Raw genomic sequence first — 22775 nt, 5'->3', positions numbered from 1 at the left:
ATGGGATACAAAATTTTAGCGTGGGCTTCAAGAAAATAAAGTTTAGAAAGTAGGTTATAATGCTGGAAAAAAGTCATAAATTTCTAAATAAAAAGTAAATTATTTGGGGGTGTGTATACTATAGTTCTCTGTTGGCAGAGGAAATGAAGTGCTGATATTAAATAAATGGTTTTAATTAGAATTTAAATAACAGGTAAATACTTGTTTCTCTAAATATACTTTGAGAATTGGAACCAAGATTATAATTCGAAAAAAATCATACAAACATGTTTTAGAATAAAATCTAAGAAGGAAAGAATTTTGATAAACCAAATAACAGCTTTCATTTTAATTATAAACGATTATTTGGCATTTATACACATAAAATATATGTTTAACTGAATATTTTGTACAAACTCTATGACTATTCCAGATACAGAATTATGATTATAAAATAAAACAATCAAGATATTTCAAGGAAGCATGTGATTCAGTGCCAAAATTACAGTGGTATATCTATCACAATAGTTATAGCCCATAAAATGTTGACACGAGAACTCTATGTAGGCAATTAATTGCTAGAAGAATAAATGATTTTCATTATGCAGAACATAGAAAGGGACACAATGCAAAATAAAGATATGAAAGCCTTCAGAATGTCTTTATGTTGTTGCTAGTAAGATGACAAAACATAAAGCTATAAGAATCTGGCCATGCAAAATATTTATAGTAAGTATGCCTTGAGTGCTTGCGTGGAAGAAGTGCTCTGTCAGCCACTTTTGGTAGAAGTATGGCCCAATATAGATACCAGGAAAACCTCTTCGACCACAGCCATGTCCGTAACTGGTAATTCCCATTACAAAAAATCTTTTATATTCTGGTAAGTAGCACATTAATGGTCCACCACTGTCACCCTGTCAAAAAAGTCCCAAAATAGTGTTTGTTACTTCTAGTATTCTTCAAGCAACAGTAATTCTGGAATAAATTATTTACATCAAACATACCTTTATATAAATACATGTTTTCAATACCCCAACTTATAAAGATCATAGATTTTGAGCTTAATCTTCCAACTCAAACAGGAGGAATTCAGTTTTGCCCAGGTATTTGGAGGAACCATACAGCTGGTAGATAAACGTCTCATCTGCCTAGTTTTGAGCCAGAATATTATAAATAAAATTGTTTGGATTTTTAAATACAATTACTCAGGGGAAATATAATTTAGGAAGTATGCAAAATATTGTAAAAACTGTCTATTTTTAGAATATTCTCTTGCTTAATACTGTGTGTGGAAAGTATAACTCTAAGATGTATGAAGGATTCTTTTAGGCATGTGTGTGGTTTGTTTGCTAAGGAGAGGAGTAAACTGGCATCTTGCAAGAGATGACAAGTTTCTAAGTGTTGACAATGGCTAGTGCAGCAAAATAAGCATAAATGGCAAAGCCTCTCAGTAGTATTATAAATGACAGGTCACTTTCATAGTCTATACAAAATTATGAATGCACGCAACACTGTTACTAAGGCCTGTTAATGCACTCAAAACAACAAGGACACTGAGATAACTGTTTCCAATTCTCTATACAAGGCAGGCATTGAATAATTATTTTTTGATGAGGAGGATGTTTGGCCTAGGAATGCAATCCAATTAGAATGGATTCTTTACTATTTTACTCAGCAAGATTTTTAAGGAAAAGGACACAGGAAAGATAAACTTTAGATTGCAGAAATGAGAATGAGTAGGAAAAGGTGAGAGCATGGGGTACTCAGGAGTGAAGGACTAGTAGATTTGGAAACAAGAAAAGAGGAATAAAGGAAGAGTAAAAAAGCATGAGACAAAACAAAAAATGGATCAATTGTACTTCTTTAAAAAATTAACATTTGTGCTGCAAATGATAACCTCAGAAAAGTGAAAAAACAGTCTACAGAATGGGAGAAAAATTTTGTACATTATATATCTGGTAAGGGACTTGTATCCAGAATATATGAAAAAGGCTTATAACTCAGTGATAAAAATACAACTCAATTTAAAAATGAGGAAGGGATCCAAATAGACATTCTGTAAAGAAGCCATATGAATGGCTAATAAATACATGCAAAAATGCTCAACATCATTAGTCATTAAGGAAATGCAAATTAAAACCACTATGAGATAGCACTTCACACCCACAAGGATGTATTATAATAAAAAAGACAGTAACAGGCTGGGCGCAGAGGCTCACGCCTGTAATCCCAGCACTTTGGGAGGCCAAGGTGGGCAGATCACTTGAGGTCAGGAGTTCGGGACCAGCCTGGTCAACAAGGTGAAGCCCCATCTTTACTGAAAATACGAAAAAAAATAGCCAGGCATGGTGATGTGCGCCTGTCTTTCCAGTTACCTAGGAGGCTGAGGAATGAGAATCGCTAGAACCTGGGAGGCTGAGGTTGCAGTGAACAGAGATTGTGTCACTGCACTCCATCATGGGTGACAAAGCGAGACTATTAAAAAAAAAAAAAATTGAGCTGTACACTTTTAAGTAGGTGAATTATATCTCAAAGTCAATGATTTAAAAGAAGGATTCAAGGTAAATTCTGCCTATGGTTGACCCCGATGATAGTAGAAACCATGGAATCAGGAACCAAGAAGATTTGGATTGTTGAAATAGTTAAAAAGGAGAAAAAATAATTTAGTATTTTTAGGCCTGATAATTAAGACCACCAGAAAGTTATCAAAGGCCTTGTTTGACAAGTTCCCTTCTGGCTTCAGAAAATATTTTAAAGGAAAATTACTTGGTCTTACCCTGCAAGTATCAAAAGCTCCATCTTCATCACCTGCACAAAATGAAGTGTTGGGAATTATTCCCCCATAACTCCTTTCAGAATTACACATCTCTCGAGAAATATAATGCACTTCTGCGTCTTGTAAAATATTGGTAACATTACCTGTTAACAAAAAATACCAGTAAGTTATCTTGGAGCACAGACATTTTCACAGTGATTTATTATTATTATTATTTTTTGTATTTTTAGTAGAGACGGGGTTTCACCGTGTTAGCCAGGATGGTCTCGATCTCCTGACCTCGTGATCCGCCTGTCTCGGCCTCCCAAAGTGCTGGGATTACAGGCGTGAGCCACTGTGCCCGGCCCCACAGTGATTTAAATGTTGGTGTTTTATAACCAACATTTTATAAGTTTTCTTTCCAAAGTGACTGATTCAATAATTATGTAAAAGTATATTCATATGTATGTGTATGAATATGTATGTATGCCTAGGAAGATTGTAGAAGAATGTTTACCTAAATGTTTGTTTTTGAGATAGGGTCTTGATCTATTGCCCAGGCTGGAATGCAGTGATGTGATCTCGGCTCACTGCAACCTCTGCCTCCTGGGTGCCAGCCACTCTTGTGCCTCAGCCTCCCGAGTAACTGGGATTACAGGTGCGTAACACCACACCTGGCTAATTTTTTTTTTTTTTTTTTTTAATTTTTGAGATGGCGTCTCGCTCTGTTGCCCAGGCTACAGTGCAGAGGCGTGATCTCGGCTCACTGCAAACTCCGCCTCCCGGGTTCAAGCGATCCTCCTGCCTCAGACTCCTGAGCACTCACCATTATGCCCAACTAATTTTTGTAGTTTTAGTAGAGATGGGGTTTCACCATGTTGACCAGGCTGTTCTCAAACTCCTGACTTCAAGCGATCCACCCACCTCGGCCTCCCAAAGTACTAGGATTACAGGTGTGAGCCACCATGCCTGGCCAGATGCGCCTTTGTATATTCCCACTAGCAAAGTATGAGGGTTCCAAATTCTTCACATCCTCATCAAGGCTTGTTATTGTCTAGCTTTTTAGTTATAGTCATCCTTGTGTGTCATCCCAGCACTTTGGGAGGCTGTTTTAAAATTACCGCTAGTGTATAGAAATGGAATAGATTTTGTATATGGTCTTATACTGGCTGTATTACTAAACTCTGTTAATTCCAATGGATTTTAGAGCCTATTTTAATTACATCATCTGTGACTAATGAATATTTTGTTATTTCCTTTGTAAGTTGTGTGCGCATCTTTTTCTAGTATTAACACACCTGGTAGAACTTCTACAATATTGAATACAAGTGGAGAAATTGTTCCTGACTTTAAAGGAATGTTTTACTATAATGATGTTTGCAGTAGTTTAGAGGTCAATAACCTTAATTAGGTTAAGGAAATTCCCTTCTATGTCTAGACTGTTAAGAGTTTCTAACAACGCTTCTACTGCATTTATTCAGATAACTTCTTTTATCCTTTAACCAATCTGTGATGAATTACATCAAAGACTTCTAATTTTATTTATATTATTATTTTTGAGCCAGGGTCTCGCCCTGTTGCCTGGGCCACAGAGTGCAGTGGCACAGTTAGCTCACTGCAACCTCAAACTCCTGGGTTCAAGCAATCCTTCCGCCTCAACCTCCCAAGTAGCTGGGACTATGGGCATGTGCCACCATGCCCAGCTAATTGTTATTTTTGGTAGGGATAGGGTCTTGCTGTGTTGCCCAGGCTGGTCTCAAACTCCTGGCTTCAAGTGATCCTCCCACCTTGGCCTCCCGAAGGGCTGGGATTGCAAGCATGAGCCACTGCACCCAGCTGAGACTTCTAATTTTATTTTATTTCATTATTATTTATTTATTTATTGAGACAGAGTCTCACTGTGTCACCCAGGCTGGAGTGCAGTGACGTACTCACTGCAACCTCTGATTCTTGGGTTCAAGTAATCCTCCCTCCTCAGCTTTCCAAGTAGCTGGGACTACAGGCACACACCACCACGCCTAGCTAATTTTAAAATTTTTTGTAGAGTTGAGGTCTTGCTATATTGCCCAGGCCATTCTTGAACTCCTGGGCCCACACAATTCTCCTGCCTCGGCCTCTCAAAGTGTTGGAATTACAGGTGTGAACCACCACAGCTGGCTGACTTCTAATTTTAAACCACCCTTGGATTCCTGAGATAAACCTAATTTGGTTATGATTAATTCTATTATTTTTTTGAACCAGGGCCCTGCTCTGTTGCCTAGGCTGGTGCCTAGTGTAGTGGCACAATCATAGGTTGCCGCAGCCTCAGCCTCCTGGGCTCATGTGATCCTTCTGCCTCAGCCTCTTGAGTAGCTAGGACTACAGGTGTGCACCACTATGCTCAGATAATTTTTTAGTTTTTTTGTAGAAACAGTGTCTCAGTATGTTGCTCAAGCTGGTCTTGAACTCCTGGCCTCCTAATTTGGCCTCCCAGAGTGCTGAGATGACAGATGTGAGCCACTGTACCTGACCATCAATTCTATCTATAATATACTTTATAGATGTAGTATGTTATTACTAATAATTTGTTTGGAATGTCTGCATTTATAACATTGGGCTTTTACTATGATTACTTGATTTTGGAATCAATAATAGGATTATTCTCATACACTGAGCTGGAGTATATTCCCTCCTTTTGTATTCTTTGGAAGCATATGTATAGAATTTAAATAATCTTCCTCTGGTATTTTTTAAAATTATGCTTTAAGTTCTAGGGTACATGTGCACAACGTGCAGGTTTGTTACATATGTACACATGTGCCATGTTAGTGTGCTGCACCCATTAACTCATCATTTACATCAGGTATATCTCCTGATGCTATCCATCCCCCCTCTCCTCACCCCACGACAGGCCCCAGTGTGTGATGTTCCCCTTCCTGTGTCCAGCTGTTCTCATTATTCAATTTCCACCTATGAGTGAGAGAGAACATGCAGTGTTTGGTTTTTTGTCCTTGTGATAGTTTGCTGAGAATGATGGTTTCCAGCTTCATCCATGTCCCTACAAAGGACATGAACTCATCCTTTTTTATGGCTGCATAGTATTCCATGGTATATATGTGCCACATTTTCTTAATCCAGTCTATCATTGATGGACATTTGGGTTGGTTCCAAGTTTTTGCTATTGTGAATAGTGCCACAATAAACATACGTGTGCATGTGTCTTTATAGCAGCATGACTTATAATCCTTTGGGTATACACCCAGTAAGGGGATGGCTGGGTCAAATGGTCTTTCTAGTTCTAGATCCTTGAGGAATTGCCACACTGTCTTCCACAGTGGTTGAACTAGTTTACAGTCCCACCAACAGTGTAAAAGTGTTCCTATTTCTCCACATCCTCTCCAGCACCTGTTGTTTCCTGACTTTTTAATGATCGCCATTGTAACTGGTGTGAGATGGTATCTCATTGTGGTTTTGACTTGCATTTCTCTGATGGCCAGTGATGATGAGCATTTTTTCATGTGTCTGTTGGCTGCATAAATGTCTTCTTTTCAGAAGTGTCTGTTTATATCCTTTGCCCACTTTTTGATGGTTTTTTTTTCTTTCTTGTAAATTTGTTTGAGTTCTTTGTAGATTCTGGATATTAGCCCTTTGTCAGATGAGTAGATTGCAAAGATTTTCTCCCATTCTCTAGGTTACCTGTTCACTCTGATGGTAGTTTCTTTTGCTGTGCAGAAGCTCTTTAGTTTAATTAGATCCCATTTGTCAGTTTTGACTTTTGTTGCCATTGCTTTTGGTGTTTTAGACGTGAAGTCCTTGCCCATGCCTATGTCCTGAATGGTATTCCCTAGGTTTTCTTCTAGGGTTTTTATGGTTTTAGATCTAACATTTAAGTCTTTAATCCATCTTGAATTAATTTTTGTATAAGGTGTAAGGAAGGGATCCAGTTTCAGCTTTCTACATATGGCTAGCCAGTTTTCCCAGCACCATTTATTAAATAGGGAATCCTTTCCCCATTTCTTATTTTTGTCAGGTTTGTCAAAGATCAGATGGTTGTAGATATGTGGTATTATTTCTGAGGGCTCTGTTCTGTTCCATTGATCTATATCTCTGTTTTGGTACCAGTACCATGCTGTTTTGGTTACTGTAGCCTTGTAGTATAGTTTGAAGTCAGGTAGCATGATGTCTCCAGCTTTGTTCTTTTGGCTTAGGATTGTCTTGGCAATGTGGGCTCTTTTGTTCTGAGTTCTGGTTTTTTATTTTTGAAAAAACCTAATTACTGATTCAATTCTTTTACACTTTATAGGACTATAGAGTATTTCCATTTCTTGTTTGGTCAATTTTGGTTAGTCACCATTTTCATATTTAGTCAATGTATTAATTTCAGTTTGGGCTAGTTACCATTTTCATATTTAGTCAATTTGTTAATTTCAGTTTTAGTTGTTTACAAAGGAATTTATTCATTTTGTCTAAGTACTAAAATTTACAGTATAACATTTTAAAAAGTACTGTGCTATATGTTAGTTCATAATATTAATTCATTTTTGTGCCTTCTTTCCTTTTGCCATCAGTCTTACCAGTGGTTTGTTGTTTTTTCAGAAAACTGGATTTTGGCTTGTTGGTTTTCTCTTTTCTATTTTCTATTCATTAATTGTTGTGCTTACCTTTATTTCTTTTTTTCTGCTTTCTATGGGTTTAGAATGTTCTGTATTTTTTTAGTCTCCCTTCATAGTAGCTGAGACTACAGACATGTACCACCATGCCTGGCTGTAATATTCTTTTTTTTCCTTTTTAAAAGAGAGATGGGGTCTTGCTCTGTTGCCCAGGCTGGTCTTGAACTCCTGGGCCCAAGCAATTCTCCCACATTGGCCTCCCAGAGTGTTGGGATTACAGGTGTGAACTACTGTACTTGGCCACTGCAATGTTTATTTAAACTTTAAAAAAGTTAGACTTTGAATTCATAATGTTCAGACTTTATTCTTCAATACTAGGTCAAATATTTGCTCTTCCATATGATTCAAACTATATATATATATATATATATATTTTTTTTTTTTGGTGGAGTCTCAGCCTGTCGCCCAGGCTGGAGTGCAGTGGCATGATCTTGGCTCACTGCAACCTCCACCTCCTGGGTTCAAGTGATTCTCCTGCTCCAGCCTCCCAAGTAGCTAGGATTACAGGCTTGCGCCACCACGCCCACCTAATTTTTTGTATTTTTAGTAGAGACGGGGTTTCACCATGTTGGCCAGGCTGATCTCGAACTCCTGACCTCGTGATCTGCCCGTCTCGGCCTCCCAAAGTGCTGGGATTACAGGCCTGAGCCATCGCACCCAGTCTCACACTAAAAATATGTATTTCTAAAACTTTAAATTTTATGTTTTACCTCTATCTGCAGCTCTCAAGTTTTACTATGTGCCATATACATTATTGTTCAATTCTTTCTTTTTTTTTTTTTTTTTGAGAGGGAGTCTAGCTCTGTCGCCCAGGCTGGAGTGCAGTGGCGCAATCTCGGCTCATTGCAAGCTCCGCCTCCCGGGTTCACGCCATTCTCCTGCCTCACCCTCCCAAGTAGCTGGGACTACAGGCGCCTGCCACCGCGCCCGGCTAATTTTTTCTATTTTTTGTAGAGACGGGGTTTCACCATGGTCTCGATCTCCTGACCTTGTGATCCGCCCGCCTCGGCCTCCCAAAGTGCTGGGATTACAGGCGTGAGCCACCGCGCCCGGCCAGTTCAATTCTAAGTATTTAAAATTATTATGATTTCTTCTTTGACATATGAATCATTTAGTAGTTTTGATTTCTCCAAATGTGTGATGTTAAAAAGCTTACCCTTTTGTCATTTTTTTACAGCTTTATCAGGGTTTAATTTACATAACATGAATATCACACATTGTACCAATGCAGTTGTATTGTACCAATGATTTCTGGTAAATTTATACCAGCACCACAATCCAATTTTAGAGTATTTCCTTCACCTCACAGAGTCCTCCTATGCTCACTTGTAATCAGTTCCCAGCGCCAGCCCCACACTTAAGAAATGACTGGCTGGGCGCAGTGGCTCACTCCTATAGTCCCAGCACTTTGGGAGGCTGAGGTGGGCAGATTACCTGAGGTCAGCAGTTCGAGACCAGCCTGACCAATATGGAGGAACCCCGTCTCTACTAAAAATAAAAAAAATTAGCCAGGCATGGTGGTGCATGCCTGTAATCCCAGCTACTCGGGAGGCTGAGGCAGGAGAATCGCTTGAACCTGGGAGGTTGTGGTGAGCTGAGATCGTGCCATTGCACTCCAGCCTGGGCAACAAGAGCAAAACTCTGTCTCAAAAAAAAAAAAAAAAAAAAAAAAAAAAGGACTGATTTCTGTCTCTATAGGTTTGCCTTTTCTTGAAATTTTGTATAAATGGAATCATATATTTGTAGTCTTTTTGTATACAGCTTCCTTCATTTAGCCATATACCAATGTTTTCAAGGTTCATCTATTTTGCAGGATAGTTTTCTTCCTTTTTGTTGTTGGATAGTGTTTTGTTGAACAGATATATCATATTTTGTATATCCATTCACTAGTTGGTGGACTTTGGATTGTTTCCAGTTTGGTGAGTTATTAATAATGCTATGATGAGCATTCTTAAGTTTTTGTGTGGACATGTTTTCAGGAGTGGAATTGCTAGGTCATATGGTAACTATGCTTAACACGGTAAGTGCATATTTAACTTTTCAAGGAACTGTCAAACTGTTTTCCTAAGTGGCTTTACCATTTTACATTCTCCTCGGCAATGTATAAGGGTTCCAGTTTCTCCACATCCTTGCTAACACTTGATTTGTTAGTCTTTTGGATTATAATCATTCTAGTAGTTGCATAGTGGCATCTCATTGAGGTTTCAAGGATGTTAACATAAATATATATTTGAAATGAGGTCTTGCTGTGTCACCCATGCTGGAGTGCAGTACAGTGATCATAGCTCACTGCAGCCTTGAGCTCCTAGGCTCAAGTGACCCTCCTGTGTTAGCCTCTCAAGTAGCTGGGACTACAGGCATGTACCACTGTGCCTAGCTAATTTTTATAGCAACGAGATCTTGCTTTGTTGTTGGTCTCAAACTCCTGGCTGCAAGTGATCCTTTCACCTTGGCCTCCAAAAACACTGAGATTACAGGTGTGAACCACTGTACCCAGCCAGTGTTAACAGTTTTTCATGTACTATTAGCCATTTGTATATCTACCTTGGTGAAATGTGTTTTCAAATCTTTTTTGTTTCTGCAAACACTATGATGACTTATCTTTTCAAATCTTTTTTTTTTTTTTTTTGAGACGGAGTCTTGCTCTGTCGCTCAGGCTGGAGTGCAGTGGCCGGATCTCAGCTCACTGCAAGCTCCGCCTCCCGGGTTTACGCCATTCTCCTGCCTCAGTCTCCCGAGTAGCTGGGACTAGAGGCGCCCGCCACCTCGCCCGGCTAGTTTTTCGTATTTTTTAGTAGAGACGGGGTTTCACCGTGTTAGCCAGGATGGTCTCGATCTCCTGACCTTGTGATCCGCCCGTCTCGGCCTCCCAAAGTGCTGGGATTACAGGCTTGAGCCACTGCGCCCGGCCATCTTTTCAAATCTTTATCCAATTTATTTTTTATTTTTTTGAGGCAGGTTCTTGCTTTTTTGCTCAGGCTGGAGTGCAGTGACACAATCACAGCTTACTACAGTCTCAACCTCATGGGCCTCAAGCGATCCTCCCACTTCAGCTTCCTGTGTAGCTGGGACTACGGGCGTATGCCACCATGCCCTGCTCGTTTTTTGGTATTTTTTTAGAGACGGGGTTTTACCATATTGCCCAGGCTGGTCTCAAACTCCTGAGCTCAAGCGATTCACCTGCCTCAGACTCCCAAAGTTTAGGGATTACAGGCGTTAGCCACTTTGCCTGGCCTTAAAACAAATTTTTCTTTACAAATTCTCGTTAATGATAACAATTCACACATGACTACTTCCAACCTTATTTTCTAGTCAGACCCTTCTTAATAAACCACATATTTTACTTTACATGATTTTGGTTCAGGGAGTCCAATAAAATTATTAATTTCATATTGAAATGGAAATGCATGCAACAAAAACTTAATAAGGAAAGGGTTTTCAGAATGATAATAATATGTCAAATTAGCATTTACATTCCTGGCAAAAAGCCAGTTGGTTATGATGTATTATCATGTTTTATACGCTGCTGGAGATATTTGCAGCTCTTTTTCCATTGATTTTCTTAATGGTGGCTTTTGAAGAGGATATATGTTTAAATTTTGATGAAGTCCAATTTATCATTTTTATTTTTATTAATGATTGTGCTTTTAGTGTCCTAAGAAATCATTGCCTAACCCAACGACTCAAAGACTTTTCTCTTTGCTGTTTTTCTAGAAGTCTTACAACTGTAGCTCTTATACTTAGGTCTGTGATCCATTTTGAGTTAATTATTTCTCTAAGTCTCTTTGTGCTCCTAAAACATATCATAGACTGCTTATAAACAGTTGCTTAATAAACAACAGGAATTTATTTCTCACAGTTCTGGATGCTGAAATTGAAGATTAAGGCACTGGCAGATTTGGTGTCTGATTAGGGCCATTTTCTGGTTCATAAATTGTGACTTCCAGCTGTATCCTTACGTGGTGGACGGGCAAGGCAGTTCTTTTGGACTCTTTCATAAGGGCGCCAATCTCGCTGATGAGAGCTCTGCCTTCTCAAAAGGCCCCACCTCCTAATATCATCACCTTAGGAGTTAGGATTTCAACATATGAATTTTGGATGGACACAAACATTCAGATTGTACCACTATTGAATACAGTATGGAGCAAAACTCCGAGGGTTTTTTTTGTGTGTGTGTGTGGCGTAAGGATATCCAGTTGTCCTAACATAGTTTGTTGAAAAGACTGTTTTCCATTATATTGTCTTGGCACTGTTGTGAAAATCAAGTGGCCATAAATATAAGGGTTTTTCCCCCTCTATGTTGTGTTCCATTAATCTACAGTCTATCTTTTAAACATTAAATTTTTTTAGAGATGGTCTCGTGTTACCCAAGGACTGGAGTGCAGTGGCATGATCACGACTCACTGAAGCCTCAAACTCTTGGGCTCAAGTGATCTTCCTGCCTCAACCTTCCAAGTAGCTGGGACTGTGGCTGCACACCACCACACCTGGTTTATTTTTATTTTTGCAGAGATCGGGGCTCACCGTATTGCACAGGCTGGTCTTTAAATTCCTGAGCTCTGGCGATTCTCCTGCCTTGGTCTCCCAAAATGCTGGGATTACAGGCATGAACCACCACTCCCAGCCTCTACAGGTCTGTCTTTACACCAATGTATTAATTGCTGTAGTTTTATAATATGTTTTGAAATCAGATAGTGTAACTCCTTCAGTTTTTTTTTTTTTTTCCCCAAAATAATTTTGGCTATTCTAGATCCCTTGCCTTTCCATATAGATTTTAGGATTGGCTTGTTAGTTTGCATGAAAAATCCAACTGGCATTTTATAGGCCAATCTGTGAATAATTGCCTTATTAACAACATTGAGCCTTCTGACCCATGAATGTAGTATGAGTCTCCATTTATTTTAGGTCTTCTTTAATTTCTCTAAGTAATGTTTTTGTAGTTTTCATTGTACAAGTCTTACACATCTTTTGTTAAATCTGTTCCTAATTATTCATTATTTTACATGCTATTATCAGCTGGGTGCGGTGGCTAATGTCTGTAATCCCAGCACTTTGGGAGGCCGAGGTAGGCGGATCACTTGAGGCCAGGAGTTTGAGACCAGCCTGGCCAACATGGTGAAACCCCCTCTCTACTAAAAATACAAAACTTAGCCGGGCGTGGTGGTGCACACCTGTAATCCCAGCTACTCGGGAGGCTGAGGCATGAGAATCGCTTAAACCTGGGAGGTGGAGATTGCACCGAGCTGAGATTGCACCATTGCACTCCAGCCTGGGTGAAAGAGTGAGACTCTGTCTCAAAAAATAAAAATAAATAAATAAACGCTATTATGAATAGAATTGTGTTCTTAAATTTTGTTTTCAGATAGTTTATTGTGAGTATAGACATATGATTGATTTTTCCTGTAACCTCAATGAACTTGTTTTACTAGATTGTTTTGTAGATTCCTTAAGCATTTCTACATTTACAGAATCATGTCATCTGTGAATAAAGTTTCCCTTTTTGATTTCCAATTTGTGTGCCTTTAATGTCTTTTTCTTGCCTATTGCGCTGGCTAAAATCCTTGCTGTGTTCCTGATTTTATAGGGAAAGCATTCATTCTTTTACCATTAAGTAGGATGGTTAGCTTATTCTTTATAGATGCTCTTCATCAGTTTAAGCTTCCTTCTATTGCTATTTCTTTTTTTAAAAAAATAATTTCAACTTTTATTTTAGATTCAGGAGATAGGTATTACCTAGATATATGCCTGATGCTGAGATTTTGGGTACTACTGATCTTGTCACCCAGGGCATAATTGAACACATATACTGAGCATAGTACCCCCAAATTAGTTTTTTGGCCCTTGGCCCCCTCCCTCCCATCCTCTTCTAGTAGTCCCTGGTGTCTTTTGTGACCACCTTTATGTTCATAAGTACCCACTATTTACCTCCCACTTGTAAGTGAGAACATGCGGTATTTGGTTTTCTGTTCCTGTGTTAATTCACTTAGGATAATGGCCTCCAACTCCATTCACGCTGCTGCAAAGGACATGATTCTGCTTTTTTTTATGGCTGTATAGTATTCTATGGTGCATATGTACCACACTTTCTTTATCCAGTCTATTGTTGATGGGCACCTTGGTTGATTCCATGTCTTTGCTATTGCAAATAGTGCTGCGATGAACACAGAAGTGCATACGTCTTTTTGGTAGAATGATTTATATTCCTTTGGATATATACACAGTAATAGGATTGCTGGGTCCAATGGTGATTCTGGTTTAAATTCTTTGAGAAATCGCCAAACTGCTTTCCACAGAGGCGGAACTAATTTCTATTCCTACCAGTAGTGTGTAAGAATTCCTTTCTCTCGGCAGCCTTGGCAGCATGTGTTTTTTGGCTTTTTTAACAATAGCCATTCTGATTGGTGTGAGATAGTATCTCCTTGTGATTTTGATTTGCATTTCTCTGATTAGTGATGCTGAACATTTTTTCTATGTTGTTGGCTGCTTGTATGTCTTTTGAGAAGTATCCGTTCATGTCTTTTGCCTATTTTTTAATGGGGTTAATTGGTTTTTGGCCTGTTCAATTGTTTAAGTTCCTTACAGATTCCGGATATTAGACCTTTGTAGGATACATAGCTTGCAAGTATTTTCTCTCATTCTGTAGGTTGTCTGTTTTCTCTGTTGATAGTTTCTATTGCTGTGCAGAAATTTTTCAGTTTAATTAGTTCCCACTTGTCAATTTTTATTTTTGTTGCAATTGCTTTTGAGGACTTAGTCATAAACTCTTTCCCAAGGTCAATGTCCAGAATGGCATTTCTTGGGTTTTCTTCTAGGATTCTTATAGCTTGAGGTCTTACATTTGAATCTTTAACCTATTTTGAGTTAATTTTTGCATATGGTGATAGGATAGAGGTCTGGTTTCATTCTTCTGCATATGGCTAGCCAGCTATCCCAGCACCATTTACTGAACAGGGAGTTCTTTCCCCATTGACTTTGCTAAAGATCAGATGGTGTGTGGCTTTATTTCTGGGATGTCTACTCTGTTCTATTGGTCTATGTGTCTGTTTTTGTAACAATACCATGCTGTTTTAGTTACTGTAGTCTTTTTTTTTTTGAGATGGAGTCTTGCTCTGTCACCCAGGCTCAGATACAGTGGCATGATCTCAGCTCACTGCAACCTCCCCTCCCAGGTTCAAGCGATTCTCCTGCCTCAGCCTCCCAAGTAGCTGGGATTGCAGCTGTGTGCCACCATGCCCTGCTAATTTTTGTATTTTTAGAGATGGGGTTGGAACCATATTGGCCAGGCTGGTCTCAAACTCCTGACCACAAGTGATCTGCCCACCTCGGCCTCCCAAAGTGCTGGGATTATAGGCAAGAGTCACCATGCCCAGTGTTACTGTAGTCTTATAGTATAGTTTAAAGTTGGGTAATGTGATGTTTCCAGCTTTGTTCTTTTTGCTTAAGATTGCCTTGGCTATTTGGGCTCTTTCTGGGTTCCATATACATTTTAGAATAGTTTTTTCTAGTCCTGTGAAAAAATGACATTGGTAGCTTGATAGGAATATCATTGAATTTATAGATTGATTTGGGCAGTATGGACATTTTAATGATATTGATCTTTCCTGTCTATAACATGGAATGTTTTCCCATTTTTCTGTGTCATCTATGATTTCTTTCAGCAGTGTTTTGCAGTTCTCCTTATGGAGATCTTTTGCCTCCTGGGTTAGATGTATTCCTATGAGGTTTTTATTTTGTTGTTGTTGTTGTTGCTTGTTTGTTTTTTGTTTTTTTGGCATGTGTGGTTATTGTAAATGATATCGCATTCTTGATTTGGCTCTCAACTTGAATGTTATTGATGTATAGAAATGCTACTGATTTTTGTACATTTATTTTGTATCCTGGAACTTTACTGAAGTCATTTATCAGTTCCAGGAATCTTTCGGTGGAGTCTTTAGGGTTTTCTAGAATCATACCATCAGTGAAGACAGATAGTTTGGCTTCTTTTCCTATTTGGGTACCTTTTATTTCTTTCTCTTGCCTGATTGCTATGGCTAGGACTTCTTATTGCTATTTCTTTTGAGAATTTTTAAACCTAGAATGGTGTTGGATTTTATCAAATACATTTTCCACATCATTTGCAGTGATCTTGTCATTTTTATCTTTTATTAATATAGGCTTTATTTTACTGATTTTCAGATGTAAAACCAACCTTGCATTTTTGAAAGAAATTCCACTAGGTAGTGTATATAATCCTTTTTTATATGTTGCTGTATTGAGTTTGCTAACATTTTGTTGATGATTTTTGAGTCTGTATTCATGAAAGCTGTTTCTCTGTAGTTTTCTTGTAATGTCTTTGGTTTGGTATCAGGATAATAATACTAGGCTTACGTAACTATCTGGGAAATACTCCCTTCTCTATTTTCTGAGTGTGTAATATTAGAACTATCTCTTCTTTAAATATTTGATATAATTCACTTGTGAAGTCAACTGGGCTTGGGTTTTTTTTTTTTAAATGGGAAGACTTTAAATTACTAATTATATTTATGTACTTGTTACAAGTCTATTCAGATATTTGTTTCTTCTTGAGCCAGTTATCGTAATTTTTTTCCCTTTAGGAATTTATTACTGTTACTAAAATTTGACCATTTATGTGTAACAAATATAATGTTAATCAGTATTTAAATACTTCTCCTGAATAATACAGGGAACTGAAACCACTTTGACTCTGATCACCCCTTCTGAAATACCTGCCTTCCCCCCACAACTTAGACATTATTTTTAATGATTCCAAGGTTTCTGTCTTGCCACTACTGACATTTTGGGCCAAACAATTCTTTGTTTGGGAGATGGGAGAACTATACTGTGCATTGAAGTATGTTAGGCAGATACCAGTAGCAAACTTATCCCTTGCCTAGTTTTAACATCCAAAAATTTTCTCCAGATATGTTACCAAATGTTCCCTGGGGGCAAAATTATGCCCAAGTGAGAACAACTGTTGTGTACAGACAATGTTTATTTACATTTACCTATATATTATCCATGACTTTCTCTGTTCTGTCTTACATCTTATACCTCCCTTTTAGCATCATTTACTTTCTTTCTGATATTTCTTTTACTTCCTTGGTGAAAGACTGTTGGTAGTAAATTCACTTTTTGTTCACAGATATTCTTGAATGATACTTTTGCTGGATATACAATTGTAGGCTCATAGTTATTTTCTCTCAGCATTTTGAAGATATTTCATTGTCTTTTGACTTTCTTTTCTATTTTATTTATTTTTCCACAGCTTATTGGGGTACAGGTGGTGTTTGGTTACAAGAATAAATTCTTTAGTGGTGATTTGTGAGATTTTGGTGCAACCATCACCTGAGCAGTATACACTGCACCCTATTTGTAGACTTTTATCCCTTGCCTCCCTCCCACCCTTTCCCCTGAATCCCCAAAGTCCATTGTATCATTGATATGCCTTTGCATCATCATAGCTTAGCTCCCACATATCAGTGAGAATATATGATGTTTGGTTTTCAATTCCTGAGTTACTTCACTTAGAATAATAGTCTCCAATCTCATCCAGGTCGCTGCAAATGCCATTAATTCATTCCTTTTTATGGCTGAGTAGCATTCCATCATATGTGTGTGTGTATTCCATCATATGTGTGTGTGTGTGTATATATATATATATAATATATACAGTTTCTTTATCCACTAGTTGATTGATGGACATTTGGGTTGGTTCCACGATTCTGCAATTGCTAATTGTGCTGCTATAAATATGTGCATGCAAGTTTCTTTTTTGTACCATGACTTCTTTTCTTCTGGGTAGATACCTAGTAGTGGGATTGCTGGATCAAATGGCAGTTCTACTTTTAGTTCTTTAAGGAATCTCCACCCTGTTTTCCATAGTGGCTGTACTAGTTTACATTCTCACCAGAAGTGTGGAAGCATTCCCTGATTACTGCATCCATGCCAACATCTACTGTTTTTTTTTTTGTTTTTTCTTTTTTAATTTTTTGATTATGACCATTCTTGAAGGAGTAAGGTGGTATTGCATTGTGGTTTTGATTTGCATTTCCCTGATCATTAGTGATGTTGAGCATGTTTACATGTTTGTTGGCCATTTATATATCTTCTTTTGAGAATTGCCTATTCATGTCCTTAACCCACTTTTTGATGGGATTTTTTTTTCTTGCTAATTTGTCTGAGTTTGTGGCAGATTCTGGATATTAGTCCTTTGTTAGATGTATAGATTGTGAAGATTTTCTCCCACCCTGTGGGTTGTCTGTTTACTCTGCTGACTGTTCCTTTTGCCATGCAAATGCTCTTTAATTAAGTCCCAGCTATTTATCTTTGTTTTTATTGCATTTGCTTTTGGGTTCTTGGGCATGAAATCCTTGCCTAAGCCAATGTCTAGAAGGGTTTTTCCAATGTTATCTTCTAGAATTTTTATACTTTCAGGTCTTAGATTTAAGTCCTTAATCCATCTTGAGTTGATTTTTGTATAAAGCGGGCAACAAGAATCCAGTTTCAGTCTCCTACATGTGGCTAGCACCATGTACTCCTACATGTATTCCAGCACCATTTGTTGAAAAGGGTGTCTTTTCCCCATTTTATGTTTTTGTTGGCTTTGTTGAAGATCAGTCGGTTGTAAGTATTTGGGTTCATTTCTGGGTTCTCTATTCTGTTCCATTGGTCTATGTGCCTATTTTTATACCAGTACCATGCTGTTTTGGTGACAATGGATTTATAGTATAGTTTGAAATCAGGTCGTATGATGCCTCCAGATTTGTTCTTTTTGCTTAGTCTTGCTGTGGCTATGCGGGCTCTTTTTTGGTTCCATATGAATTTTAGAATTGTTTTTTATAATTCTGTGAAGAATGATGGCGGTATTTTGATGGGGATTGCATTGAATTTGTAGGTTGCTTTTGACTGTATGGTCATTTTCACAATATTGACTCTACCCATCCATAAGCATGGGATGTGTTTCCATTTGTTTGTGTCATCTATGATTTCTTTGAGCAGTGTTTTGTAGTTTTCCCTGTAGAGGTCTTTTGCCTCCTTTGTTAGGTATATTCCTAAGTATTTCATTTTTTTGCAACTATCATAAAAAGGGTTGAATTCTTGATTTGATTCCCTGCTGTTAGTATATAGGAGAGCTACTGATTTGCGTACATTAATCTTGCATCCGGAAACTTTGCTGAATTTTTTTTTTTTTTTTTTTTTTTTTTTTTTTTTTTTTTTTTTTTTTTTTTTTTGAGAGGGAGTCTCATTCTGTCACCCAGGCTGGAGCTCAGTGACACAATCTCGGCTCACCGCAATCTCCACCTCCTGGGTTCACACCATTCTCCTGCCTCAGCCTCCCGAGTAGCTGGGACTACAGGCACCTGCCACCACGCCCGGCTAATTTTTTGTATTTTTTAGCAGAGATGGGGTTTCACCATGTTAGCCAGGATGGTCTCAATCTCCTGACCTCGTGATCTGCCTGCCTCGGCCTCCTAAAGTGCTGGGATTACAGGCGTGAGCCACCACGCCCGGCCTTGCTGAATTCTTTTATCAGTTCTAGGAGCTTTCTGGAGGAGTCTTTAGGGTTTTCAAGGAAAATGATCATACTGTCAGCAAACAGTGACACTTTGACTTCCTCTGTACTGATTTGGATGCTCTTTATTTTTTTCTCTTGCCTGACTGCTCTGGCTAGGACTTCCAGTACTGTGTTGAAGAGGAGAGGTGAGAGTGGGCATCCTTTTCTTGTTCCAGTTCTCAGAGGGAATGCTTTCAACTTTTCCCCATTCAGTATTATGTTGGTTGTGGGTTTGTCATAGATGGCTTTTATTACATCGAGGTATATCCCTTGTATGCTGATTTTGCTGAGAGTTTTAATCATAAAGGGATGCTGGATTTTGCCAAATGCCTTTTCTGCATCTATTGAGAAGATCATGTGATTTTTGTTTTTAATTCTGTGTCTGTAGTGTATCACATTTATTGCCTTGTGTATGTTAAACCATCTCTGCATCCCTGGTGTGAAACTCACTTGATCATGATGGATTAACTTTTTTTTTTTTTTTTTTGAGATGGAATCTCCCTCTGTCGCCCAGGCTGCAGTGCAGTGGCACTATCTTGGCTCACTGCAACCTCCGCCTCCTGGGTTCAAGCGATTCTCCTGCCCTAGCCCCCTGAGTAGCTGGGCGTCTCCCTCTGTCACCCAGGCTGGAGTGCAGTGGCACGATCTCAGCTCACTGCAACCTCTGCCTCCTGGGTTCAAGCAATTCTCCTGCCTCAGCCTCCCAAGTAGCTGGGATTACAGGTGCCTGCCACCATGTCCAGCTAATTTTTCTAATTTTAGTAGAGACAGGGTTTCACCAAGTTGGCCAGGCTGGTCTCAAACTCCTGACCTCAGGTGATCTGCCCACCTTGGCCTCCCAAAGTGCTGTGATTACAGGTGTGAGCCACTGCGTCCAGCAGGTGGATTGTCTTTTTGATATGTTGTTGGATTTTGTTAGCTAGTATTTTGTTAAGGGTTTTAGCATCTATGTTCATCAGGAATAGTGGTCTGTAGTTTTCTTTTTTGGTTATGTCCTTTCCTGGTTTTGGTGTTAGGGCAATGCTGGCTTCATAGAAAGAATTAGGGAGGGCTCTCTCTTTCTCTATCTTGTGGAATAGTGTCAAAAGGATTGGTAGCAATTTTTCTTTGAATGTCTGGTAGAATTCTGCCGTGAATCCATCTGATCTTGGATTTTTATGGTTAGTAATTTTAAAATTACCATTTTAATCTTGCTGCTTGTTATTGGTCTGTTCAGGGTATCTATTTCTTCCTGATTTAAGCTAGGAGGGTTGTATTTTTCCAGGAATTTATCCACCTCTTCTAGGTTTTCTAGTTTATGTGTGTAAAGGTGTTCATAGTAGCATTGAATTATCTTTTATATTTCTGTGGTGTCAGTTGTAATATCTCCTCTTACGTTTCTTATTGAGGTTATTTGGATTTTCCCTCTTCTTTTCTTGGTTAATCTTGCTAATGGCCTATCAATTTTATTTATCTTTTCAATGAACCAACTTTTTGTTTCATTTATCTTTTGTATTCTTTTTGTTTCAATTTCATTTAGTTCTGCTCTGACCTTGGTTATTTCCTTTCTTCTGCTGGATTTGGGTTTTTTGTTTTTTTTTTTCTTGTTTCTCTAGTTCCTTGAGGTATGACCTTAGAATGTTGGTTTTGGTCCTTTCAGTCTTTTTGATGTAGGCATTTAGTGTTATGAACTTTCCTCTTAGCACCATCTTTGCTGTATTTCAGAGGTTTTGATAGGTTGCATCATTATTGTCATTCAGTTTGAAGATTTTTTAAATTTCCATCTTGATTTTGTTTTTGACCCAGTGATTATTCAGGAGCAAGTTACTTAATTTCCATATATTTGCATGGTTTTGAAAGTTCCTTTTAGAGTTGATTTCCAGTTTTATTCCACTGTGGTCCAAGAGAGTTCTTGATATAATTTCAATTTTCTTAAATTTATTGAGGCTCATTATGTGGCCTATCAGATGGTCTATCTTGGAGAAAGTTCCATGCAGTGTTGAATAGAATGTGTACTCTGCAGTTGTTGGATGCAATGTTCTGTATCTGTCTGTTTGTTCCAAGGTATAGTTTAAATCCATTGTTTCTTTGTTGACTTTCTGTCTTGATGACCTGTCTAGTGCTGTCAGTGGAATATTGAGGTCCACCACTATTATTGTGTTGCTGTTTATTAGGTCTATTAGTAATTGTTTTATAAATGTGGGAGCTCCAGTGTTAGGTGCATATATGTTTAAGATTGTGATATTTTCCTGTTGGACAAGGCCTTTTACCATTATAGAATGTCCCTCTTTGTCTTTTTTTTTTTTTTTTTGACGGAGTCTCGCTCTGTTGCCCAGGCTGCAGTAAAATAATTCAGGAAGTTAGTTATTAAGCTAATCTGGGAGGCACCAGAGAAAGGCGAAGCCCAATGCAAGGAAATCCAGGGTTCCTTCTTATTTGAGTAGGCTCTGTCAGAGGGAAAGTCTAGGGCTGAAGGCTGTTGTTTACATTCTTTTATCCCATTGAGTGTTCCTCTGCTGTAGTACTCTCCTCCACCCTTTCCTATGGATGTGGCTTCCTGAGAACCGAGCTGCAGTGATTGTTATCTTTCTTCTGGTCTAACCACCTAGCCTAGTCTACCAGGCTCTGGGCTGGTACTGGGGGCTGTCTGCGGAGAGTCCCGTGATGTGAACCATCTATGGGTCTCTCAGCCATGAATACCAGCACCTGTTCCAGTGGAGATGGCAGGGAGTTGAAATGGACTCTGTAAAGGTTCTTAGCTTTGGTGGTTTAATGTCCTATTTTTTTTGCTGGTTGACCTACTGCTGGGAGGTAGTGCTTTCCAGAGAGCATCAGCTGTGGTATTATGGAGAGGAACAAGTGGTGGGCAGGGCCCTAGAACGCCCAAGAGTATATGCCTTTTGTCTTCAGCAACCAGGGTGGGTAGGGAAGGACCATCAGATGGGACAGGGCTAGGCATATCTGAGCTCAGACTCTCCTTGGGTGGGTCTTGCTGAGGCCACTGTGGGTAATGGGGGTGAGAGTCCCAGGTCAATGGAGTTGTATACGGACAGCGATTATGGCTGCCTCTGCTGAGTCATGCAGGTTGTCCGGGAAGTGGGGGGAAGCCGGCAATCACAGGCCTCATCCAGCTCCCACACAGTCCGAAGGGCCAGTCTCACTCCCACCATGCCCCTCAAAAGCACCAAGTCTGTTTCCAGACAGTTGGCAAGCAGGGCTGAGAACTTGCCCCAGGCTACCCACCTCCCAGAGTATTTGAGGTGTCTCCCAGGTCCTGCAGGAGCAGTCTGCTTCCTTCAGAGGCATCTGTGGTTGTCTTGGGATTCTTGGTTTATTCCTGCAGTCATTCTGGAGCTAAAATTAATGATGCCAGCCTCCACACGCTGCTCTGTCCATCCAAGTTAGAGCTGCAATCTAGTTCTGCCTCCCGTCTGCCATGATGATCTGAATAATCAGCTCTGCAGTCTGTACAGAAGTTCCACATTGGAGCTGCAATCTAGTTCTACCTCCCATCTACCATCATAATCTGAATAATCAGTTCTGCAGTCTGTACTCAAGCCGCGTTTCTCGAGAGTAGGCCTCAAGAAACCTACAATCATGGCAGAAGGCAAAGGGGAGACAAGCACATCTTCACATGGCAACAGGAGAGGGTGTCTTTTGGCTTTCATTATTGCTATTGAGAAGTTTTCTGAAAACTAATCTGTAATTCTATTATAAGGATTTTGCTTTTATCTCTGGTTACATTTCAGATCTTCTTTTTTTGTTGTTGTTCAACTTCAGTATAACGTCTGAAAGGGGATTGTGTTTTGTTTTGGCTAATATTGTGCTTATTAATATTTTATCTGGATTCATGTCTTTC

At 39.0% G+C, this 22775-nt stretch overlaps 1 protein-coding gene across 1 annotated transcript in view; it reads right to left on the bottom strand.

Moving 5' to 3' along the window:
• Positions 1 to 468: 468 nt before the first annotated feature.
• TMPRSS12 (transmembrane serine protease 12) overlaps positions 469 to 22775 on the bottom strand; it is a 45153-nt gene continuing 22846 nt past the window's right edge. Inside the window, exons 4-5 of the mRNA XM_008003236.3 lie at positions 2756 to 2898; positions 469 to 893 (exon numbers count right to left, since the gene is read on the bottom strand). Of these exons, the coding sequence (XP_008001427.2) occupies positions 642 to 893; positions 2756 to 2898 (395 nt within the window). The 3' untranslated portion in view covers positions 469 to 641. The remainder of the gene's footprint in view (positions 894 to 2755; positions 2899 to 22775) is intronic.

Source organism: Chlorocebus sabaeus, chromosome 11 (genome assembly GCF_047675955.1).
Source record: "Chlorocebus sabaeus isolate Y175 chromosome 11, mChlSab1.0.hap1, whole genome shotgun sequence".
NCBI classification, from domain to species: domain Eukaryota; kingdom Metazoa; phylum Chordata; class Mammalia; order Primates; family Cercopithecidae; genus Chlorocebus; species Chlorocebus sabaeus.
The sequence above is the reverse complement of the archived record's forward strand: the minus strand, read 5'-3'. Positions and strand labels throughout refer to the sequence as shown.